The sequence below is a fragment of the Sitophilus oryzae genome, unplaced genomic scaffold (assembly GCF_002938485.1).
Source record: "Sitophilus oryzae breed Bouriz unplaced genomic scaffold, Soryzae_2.0 scaffold_1829_pilon_pilon, whole genome shotgun sequence".
NCBI classification, from domain to species: domain Eukaryota; kingdom Metazoa; phylum Arthropoda; class Insecta; order Coleoptera; family Curculionidae; genus Sitophilus; species Sitophilus oryzae.
In genome coordinates, this window is record NW_022146534.1 from 5,804 (window position 1) to 16,377 (window position 10,574).

General features: G+C 34.6%; 1 protein-coding gene across 1 annotated transcript; it reads left to right on the plus strand.

The window, feature by feature from the left end:
* The first annotated feature begins 7,058 nt into the window (after positions 1-7,058).
* Positions 7,059-8,135, plus strand: LOC115883216. Its single transcript, XM_030901538.1, has one exon. It carries the CDS (start codon positions 7,059-7,061, stop codon positions 8,133-8,135), a length of 1,077 nt encoding a protein of 358 aa, XP_030757398.1.
* The last annotated feature ends 2,439 nt before the right edge of the window (positions 8,136-10,574 follow it).

Consider the following 10,574-nt stretch of genomic DNA (forward strand, 5'->3'; position numbering starts at 1 on the left):
GGAATTAGCGTCACCCGGCGCCTATAAAAAGAACATTAAACTTTATCGAGCGATACCACCGAACCCGTCACACGTAACGAGGAAACGTTTTACTTTTATATTGGAATGTCGGCGATAAATTTTCGACGATTATGAATAATGGAAATGGATTAGCCGAAGCGACGTAGTTTAGATCTGTGGTGTATGGCTATAAAGATGAAGTCGGATAAAAAGAGTATATCTGTGGAGTTATTTAATAAGAATCTCGATACACTAATGACAGCTTTGGAGATCTTTACTTAATGACTTTTCGACATTTTTTTAATGATATTGTAGATTGTAGATTATATGGGAGGGAAGAAAGTTAATCACCGCGATCTTATAGATCTATTCTGTCCTAGGGATATTCGATACGATACTATATTTTGATGTTATCATCATCATCATTTTCAGCTTATTAATTCTTTATTTCCAATAATGGTGTAGCCTCCCTCACATACTCTCTTTGTAGTTGAGCTCATTGTTGTCTATTATTGGCTATGCATCTCAGGTTCGGTCTTCTTCTAAATCTCTTCAAACAATTGAATACGTCAATCAATTCAAATTTATATGTCATATACCAATATACTAAATCTCGTTTTTTTATTTGAAAACAGAAAATAAAAAAGACCTTCTTTTTGAAAAAAATGCAACGAAGTCAAAAAATGTTTTACATATTATTTCGTAACCTACAAAAGTTATTTTTGAAATAAAATTGAGAATATTATGTAAAAACATAACTACTACTACAAATGTGATAAATATTAGAGAGAAATTATAATAAAAAGTCGATTTTTAAACAGTTTTGTTTTATTGTTCATTAAAAATACAAGTCATCATCATCATCATTTTCAGGTTATTCAACCATTTCCAATCTGTATTTCCAACCTACCTCAAATAATTAGATCATACCTTTGTAGTTAGGCCCATTGTTGTCTATTGTTGGCTATGCGGGCCCAGCCATTCCTACCAACTTCCTAATATCATGGTCCCATCTCAGATTCGGTCTTCCTCTAGGTCTCTTAATTCCTCGTGGGTATTCTATTCTTATTCCATGCTGTAACTTTTGTGATCCATCTGCTGTCTGTTCTACTTGCCAGGTATCCTGCCTATTGCCAATTGAATGATTTGACTCTGTGGATGACATCTATTACCCGAGTCTTTTGTCGTATCCACTATATTCTTTTACGGTCTCTCTTGGTTATTCCCAGCATAATTCGTTCCATTGAGCGTTGTGCGACCTGTAGTTTCTTTATGATGTCCAATTTAAGTGTCCAGGTTTCGCATGCATAGGTCATGACTGGTAGTACAAATTGGTCGAATGTTTTCTTCTTTAGATAGTGGCATTCTATATTTTACTATGATTGAGTATCTACCGTAAGTACTCCATGCTCAAGCTCCATGCTAACTTAATTCTGTTGATTTCTGGTAATAGAGATCCCGAGCTGTGTATTAGTTGTCCCAAATATGTATATTCTTCTACTATTTCCAGTATTGTGTGATTCACTAGAATGTCCCTTCTCTCCACTAATTCGTTGTACATTACTTTAGTTTTTGCTAAATTAATTTTGAGACCCACTTTATTGCTGGCTGTATTTAGTTCATTAATTTGTGCTTGTAATTCTTCAGGACTATTGGCTATTGGGACTATGTCATCAGCGAATCTAAGATGGTTAATATATTCTCCATCTATTTTTAATCCTTTGTTGGTCCAGTTCAGTTGACGGAAGATCTCTTTTATATTCTATTTTGAAGTATCGATACATATTCTTTTCTCGAAATTTTATATCTACTTTTTCCATACGACACGAGTACCAATGTATAGAATTATCATGATGATTTAGTGAAAAAGGCCAATGAAAATGTAAATATAGATTACCGAGAAGACATCGACCTTGAATTAAAATTGTATTTGGACAGTCCAACAGTAAATATAAACTCGAATCTTTTTCTCTTTTGGAGAAATTATGGATACTCTCCGGAATTCAAGAAAGTGGCATTTAAAGATCTTTCTATAGTTGGAACTTCGATCCCTTCGGAACAAATCTTTTCCAAAACCGGAAGAAACTCGCAATAATTTAAATGGCAAAAGGTTAAATAGGAAATTGTTCCTCAATTCATAAATTTAGACGTTTGGAATTTGTAGATCTCGTGTGATTCTTTAAACAAAAAAATTTTTTTTGTTTAAAGACTGAACTAAGTATCTAGGTTCATTTCTGTGTTTGTTGTTTATTTTGTTGTCTGAATTTTTCTTTGTTCAATTAGAATTATTATCTTTAGTTTTAATTGTTTACTGTACGTAGAGTATGCTTTTTGTTTTCGTTCTTTACTTAATTGGAATATATTTTTAGTTGTGTATTTAATGTGAAGTTGTTATTTAATAATAAAATTTAAAGGTAATTATGGTAATAGACCTATCGTTAAAAAATACAAGTTTAAGTTACACTTAATTGCTAATTTAATATCCTGTATCGAAAAGTTCTATTCTGTCTCCCTTTCTTGAGTTATAACTCATCATATGGCTTTGACAAATGGTAGTATCTGAGATTTCTTTACAGAGGTTAGTTCTCCATCTCCGATGTCGTTTATGGCACAAACGGTTGTTTTCTCGGCGCACTCAGTGGTAAGGTGTTCTGGTATTTCCTGATTCTACACACAGAATCTGCATTCGCCGTTGTTTCTTAGCTTTAATCTATTGAGGCGTTCATTGAGGAGATAGTTTCCTGTTAAAAACCCCGTGAAAATCCGAAGAATGTTCTTACTTATCTAGGAAAGTCTTTGATTTTTCTTGGTTGTAAGTTCTGAGAAATTTATTCAAGTGTCTTAGACCGTTGACGGACTCCATTCCAGGTTACGGATAGAGTCTTCAAGGTTCTTGAGTTCCGCTTTAAGTTGGTTTCCGCTTGGGAAGCAGAACGGTTCTGGTTCAGTTGGTGGAGTGTTAGCTCCTTTTCTAGCTTTTTCATTACCTTCTATCCTTTGGTGGGTTGGCCCCAGACCCAGACTAGGAAGACTTCATTTTCCTTGCCTAATTTGTTCAGCTTTTCTAGGAATTCTGTGATCAACTTCGAATTAATGGTTACTGAGTTGATCGCTTTTAATGCTGCTTGACTATCGGATGAGATGGCTATTCTTATTTCCAATAGTTCCTATCTAAGGTAAGTTGTACGCACCTTTCGATAGCCTAGATTTCTGCTTGAAGGATGCTGGGGTAGGTACCCATTGATTCGGAGTATTTAGTTTTTGCTCCAAATACTCCTATCCCTGTTCGTGCTTTGGTTTTGAAAGCATCATTATTTATTATGGTAGATATAGTATTTTACCTGCTGAGCAAATATTTCTGTCTTTTATCATTCTTCTCTCCTATATGATAAAAATCCTATATGGGTATTTCGCCATTGCAAGAAAACCTACAAAATAAAATAGTTATTATTTGTAAACACTGCTGCGTTAATCCAAACGGACGCTACTTGTCAGCAGTTAGGTTTACAGATATACAAATTTGCCTAACGAACAAAAAAATGCTTAACGTTTCGAAAAGTTTATTTCTCGGTTTATCTCTTTCCGTCGTCGGCAGCAAAAAAATACAAAGAATACAATAAATAACTATTAGTGGAGTGCCCAGAGACTACCTCGGAATTATATTACTGTGAATGTATTAATATGAAACCTTCTCTATTGTATTTTATAGATAAAATACTAAAATGTTTACCCATTTTTTTTCGTTGCTTTTAATTTTTTATATTAGTAATTTTAGTAAATTCTTAGTTATTTCCTTCTTTCCTATTTTTTTTTCAATTTTTTTTTCTAAGCATATGTATTGAAATAAATGAATCTAATGCATAAGCTATACCTATTCTGCTTGTATTCTAATCATTGAAATTTTGATTGAAATCCAATTATGCAGGGTGGCGCCTCTCGTGCGCCGCGGGAGCTCCAAGGAGAACGGTAGTTTATATCGAAATGAAATTTTGGAAGCAGATGTAGGTTAACTGAAAGCATTTTCGAAAATTATATAGAGTTCTATAGGGTGTCCCCAAAAAAAGTTACACATCAAAGTTGTTTTTTTTTATAATGGAACACCCTGTATATTAATTGATTTTCGGATTCTAGGGAAAAATTAAAGGTGAGTTTCATTAGAAAAGTATATAACTAAAATGTAAAGATTTTGAAATATTTAGCATTTTCTAAAAATGAAGAATACATTTCAAATTTTAATTCTTTATCCTTAAAAATTCCCTTAATATCCATAATTTGAAGTCTGAAAAACAACTGGCTACTGCGTCGGATAATGGATCCAAGTTCGTAAAAGCTTTTAAGCAATTCAGACTACAACTGGGTATGAAATCCTAGAAAAAAAATGGGAATTTAGGATTTAAAAATATTTCAGCAAATCTGGAAGGAATGGAATCTAATATCACAATCTCATTACCTAAACACATTCGATGTACTTCACACACGTTGAATCTTAGTGCCGACTACCAATATAAAAAATATAATTCAGAAAGATGTTACATTGAGGTTTCGTCATACAAATATTTTGGCAAAATGCAATGTTCTGTGGAAAATGGCAAGTCGACCAAGCACAGAAATTATTCAAGAACACTTAGACCACACATTAAGTTATCGAGGGCCAACACGCTGGAATTCTCTGTATGATGCTCTAACATTAATTATTCAAGAAAAACTGTTTAATACAGCTATTCGAAAAGATGGGCATTAAAAATCAGATGTTCAGATATGCTGAAATTGCTTATTTAACTGACTATATAGGTAATACCTTTCTACCGTCATCGGCACCCGTTGAAAGACTTTTCAGTTTTGGCGTAATAGTAAATGCACCTCGAAGAGACGCTCTTTGTGACATACACTTTAAACAAGTAGTTATCCTAAAGTCAAACGGTAAAGAACTGATTGCATTGAAGTAAAGAAATATGAGTACTTATTGTTATAGTTAAAGTTCAAGTTAGCTCATTTATAGTTTTAAAAAGTTTATTATCAATACTTATTTGTAACTACATTTTAGTTAACATATTTGTTACAATTATTTTTATTGTTTTTCTGCAGTTCACATAATTTTTATTTTTACTTCCAATCCTTTAAGTACTTCATAAATCCATGAAATAAACGTGTGATATTTGATACTTGAAATACTTTTTTCCAGTACTTGTGACAGCCCAACCCTGTATCGTGAAATGTAGTGTCTTTCAAAATATTACAATATATATATAATATAAAACAGGTATTTTTGGAACCGGAATTTTATATCAAATTCACTGAACTAAACAAATATAAAATATTTCATTTGAAATACTAAAACTTAAGTGTAAAAATATATTTGACTCACCCTGTATATCTTGAAAATATTTTTGAAATGTGAACTACCATTACACACATATTTTGTAAAAGGTTTGGAGTGAAAATCTCAAATAGGAGTCCTAATACAGAGCTTTTTCGGAACACGGAGCCATCTTGTATGTATGCATATTTAAATATCTATTATATATATATCTTATTAACAATACAATGCAAAAAGTTTTATCAAAATTCCTTCACAGTAATTGAATTCCGAGGTTTGTATCCCACAAGGGCTTAAGGTACTCCACTATATTTTATTTTGTAGATTTTCTTGAAGTGGCGAAATACCCATATAGGATTTTTTGGAGAGATAGGTACAGACACAGGTTTGGAGATAGCCACATAGGTATAGACATTTTTTACTAATCATTCTTGTTACCTAATAATGCTTTAATTTTATGCTAATGATATGCTAGTACTTGGATGGATAAATAATACAGCTGAATCAACAGATCTTTGCGTGCGTCATCCTTTGTTTTTAACTTTAGCTTAATTCGTATGTCGGATAATAATGAATAATTATTTAAATAAATAAAGCACGTCTGAGTACCGGATGGGGATCAATTCCTAAATATTAATTAGACGTAAATATGAAAGAGTACTTAACGTTTTAAAATGAACACAGTCTTCTCCCCCCTGGAATTAATTCCATATTTCTTCGTTCCCGTACTAACCTTAAATCTCCCTTATCACGATTTCCTCACAGGAATGCCTTTTCATTATCCGCCGTGGCTGTTTATTAGATTTTACAGATACCAAAGGAACGTTCCTTCCCATTTTCCTTCGAGAGGCTTTAAATTAATTTCTTCCCTGGCATTGGAACGATATTTTTCCTCTAAAGGATTTTGAACCGAGAATCGTACGTATTGATATCGAGTAATAGATTATTTACTGTCAATGGAAGCTGTAATTCTTTCCAGCATATTAGAAAATACGTGTGATATTTTTCGTCGAATAATACAGAAATTGAAAATTATATATTTCTGGATAGGATATAGATATGGATTGCATACGAAGGCGATAGTTAATCACTGCGGCCTTATAAATCTGTTGTGTCTCCCTTTCTTGAGTTATAACTCACCATACAGTCTAAGAGCTTTGACAAAAGCCAGTATCTGAGATGGTTTTACAGAGGTTAGTTCTCCATCTCCGATATCAGTCGTACCAAAGTTTATGGCACGAATGGTTGTCGTACCGGTGCACTCAGTGATGAGGTGTTCTGGTGTTTCCCCATTTTACATACAGAACCTGCATTCGCTGTTGTTTCTTAGCATCAATCTAATGAGGTGTTCACTAAGGAGTCAATTCGGTTTTTGAACATGGAAATATAAGAAGGGCAATAATTGTTGCTATAATTACAATAATTTATCACAAATTTTTACTGAACAGTAATTGCTGTTCTTGATTCACATCTTGTTTGAATCAAAACTCCTGTGAAATTATATTATTATATTTGTACTAGTGATGGGAATACCTGTTCCACATGAGTCGCGTTACAATAGCGACACATTCCAGAAAAATACCGCGATTTTGTAACCGAGGTTCCGACTTCCAAAGTGTTGCGGTCCTCGTAAAAATATATCTAACTTATCTATATTTGTGTTGGGGGAGGCGTACTCCAGGGATCGGTTTTGGGTGCTACCCTTTGGAACATCCTTTACGATGACGTAATGAAAATAAGGATGCCTCAAGGAGTAAAAATAATCTGCTACGCAGATGATCTGGCTGTATTAACCACAGCTGAAACCTCCGAAGGAATGATACGCAAAACCGAAGAGGCTTTATACTATATATACTTGTGGATGAATCAAAACCAGTTGGAAGTTGCACCAGAGAAAACAACTGCTATTCTTCTAAACCGAAAGACAAAGATAGGTGGTATACAATTTAAAGTCGGTGGGAAGTACGTTAAACCAACTAAATACAGTGAAATACCTCGGAATAATACTAGATATTGGGCTAACTTACAGTCAACATGTAAAAGATGCTTGCGGAAAAGCAAACAGAACTGTCAAAGCTATATGTGGACTACTTCCGAACCTAAAAGGACCGTCCTCAAAAAAAAGAAAAGTTCTTGCGGTATCAATGCAAAATATAATTCTATACGGCGCTCCTGTATGGGTCGAGGCACTAAAATTCCGACGGACGAAAAATATATTGCTTTCCAACAGAGAAAAATGGCCCTAAGGATCTGTTCAGCGTATCATACGATATCAACAGATGCCGTGTTGGTTATAGCTGGACTGATCCCGCTGCATTTAGCAGCTGAGGAAAAGCGAGAGTTATATGTCAAAGCAGAGATTAACGATGAGGTGAAAAACTATCAACGACGAGGTACCTATCAAAAATGGCAAGAGGAGTGGGATACATCCGACAAGAGAAGGTGGACTAGAAAGTTAATACACAACGTGGAGGACTGGACAAGTAGGAAACACGGAGACGTGGACTATTACATTACGCAGTTTCTTTCCGGGCATGGAGTCTTCATGGACTTCTTGCACAGAATAAAGAAAATACGAAATGGCAACTGCATGTACTGCGACGAAATCGACGATGCCGAGCACACGTTGTTCTGTTGTCCGAGATGGGAAAACGGAAGGTCTGCCTTATTGTCGGATGTAGGAATGTTAACTTCGGACACCTTGATTATGAAAATGACCAAAACTAGCGAAATATGGGGAAAGGTAGAGGCATTTATGAAAGAAATAATAATAGAGATAGGAAAAGATGAAAAGGCAAGAAATCCTAAAAAAAAATAGAATAGAATATAGATAAAAAATAACATAGATAAGATATAAACCCCAAGATCACGTACGAACCCGAAGTAATGCCATGCGGCGGTTTCGGGTAAGGGGGAGAGGAGGAGCTGACTCCTCGGAGGTGGACTTTTTAGTGGGTAACAATTCGACTCCCACACTGTTTGGGGTTCGTCTCTATGATCTCTATGAGATGGTGATGGGAACGAGCACCACTCGCCTATAAAAGGTTTTTTACCACCCCCTCAAAAAAAAAAATCTATATTTGTAGATTAATGTAACTTTTATCCGCCACTCATTTTCCAGATATCGAGTTTATAATTGTGTATAGCTAATCTATCTCATTTTTAGAAAAACTATGACATTCCTTGTTATTTTTTATCTTTGTCAATTTTCGTTTAAATAAAATGAACGGCTCACATTTATGTGTTGCAATATAATATATTTAATGTTAAAATCAAGAGCAAAGTCCAAACCACTGTCAAAAAAAATTGTTTATTGGTCTAACCTAACCTTAAAAATAGATATAAACAATAAAACTTATATAAATGTATAAAAGCAAATAAAATATTTTTATTTTATTTTATTTGCTTTTGCGTTTCATCTTTCAAACAACACTATTTTATGCCATGCCTAGTACATACAAAAAATCGCTATTTCGAAAGTAACGTTGTTACGGGAACACCAACGCCAATAGTAATCGACCAAATCGCGACAGGCAAAACCGAAACCCTTGAAGCGCTCCAGCGACTGCTGGAACGATGTACGTAGCCGCCGAGGTCGAGCGTCGATAGCCAGTTACAGCAGGGACCAGTTACTTCTGTTCGCAACAGACGGAGCTAGGGCTCTAGGAGCACGACGGCTGGAGCGAAGTTACGTCACCACCGAGGTAGAGCGTCGATAATCAGTTACAGCAGTTACTTCTGTTCGCGACAGGGAACTAAAACTCTAGGAGCGCGATGGCTGGAGCGAAGTAGGTCGACGCCGAGGTCGATCGTCTTCTGTTCGCGACAGGGAACTACAACTCTAGGAGCGCGACAGCTGGAGCGAACAGGTCCCGATCGAGATCGCGCGGCGCTACGGACATACCAGTTCCAGATATTACTGTTGGCGACCGACGAAATCGCGACGGCTGGAGCTAAACACGTCGCTATGCGGTTACTACGGTTCGAGCTAACTTCAAGAGCGATTATAAATAATTTATTTGCAAATTATAAATAATTTATAATTTTGTCGTCATTATGATCGTCGTTCTTCAGTAACAGGTTCCTGATTCGTTGTGGAGCGCGACACGACGTTACAAAAAAATACCGCTCCAAAATCGCGTTACTCAAATGCCGACACATCACTAATTTGTACTACACTTTTGTACAATATTGAAATTTTCACAATTCCGGTAGTTGTTTTTTAAACGAAACTTTTTAAAATGATTGTGATAATGATATTATTAAAAACTAGAAATATTAAACAACAAAGGATTACTACTTTATAATATATTATTCAATGTACAGGTTAAATAAGTGCAATATTTTAGGAGGGTCAACACGGTCTATGAGTATTTATGTTTTTTGTAAAAAAATTGATTTTTTTTTTATTTTTGGTTAAAAACATATCTTGATAACATGGCAACATTAGGCAGTACCAACATTAAATTTAGATGAAGGAAAAACAGAAAGCAGCAAATGTTTTCAAAATTTATACATTTTATTATTCTAAATGTAAAATAATTCCGCTATTTTGGACTTATTAGAAAAACGACAAAGAGAAAATGTATTTCTAAAAATATTTACACCTATTTAAGACAGACGCTCCGTATATTCGAAACATGATATATTTGAAATGTTATTTCAATATATACATTTTATATAAACTAGCATAAATGTATAAACACTCAAGAACTTCGAGAAATGCTGATATTTTATTTCATAAGATCTAATAACTATTATTATAATGCAATTTTAAATGTTGTAGTTATACTTACCGGGACCTTTGGCGCCTCCTGACAATAGCCGACCCAAGCGAAAGATGACAGCTCTTTCATACTCTTGTACAACCTGAAACAATAATGCATTCGTTAAAACCAAAATTTAATGCAGAATATCATACTGAAACTCATTTATTGCAATGAATTAATTTCAAGGAAATTAACAGACATGTGGAATTTATAATTAAAACTTTAATTTGGTAGAATTGAAGTTGGTTGACAGGTATAGAAACATAATGCAGTGAGATCATATAACTTTATGACTAAGCGTTATAAAAAACTATTAACGTTCTTTTTGCTGTCATAATGGAACCGCAATCCTGAGCCGAATGGCCTAAACCATCTTAGCGGGTGTCTCAATTGACTCATATAAGATATTCGTCTCTAACAGGGGTGAATCAGCAATGCGTCTCAATATCCTGATCACTCGTGCTTTGAAACGACGACAGCACGACTTT

Coding starts and splice junctions, on each gene's coding strand:
- LOC115883216 (XM_030901538.1), top strand. CDS start 7,059: ATGCCTCAAGGAGTAAAAATAATCTGCTACGCAGATGATCTGGCTGTA.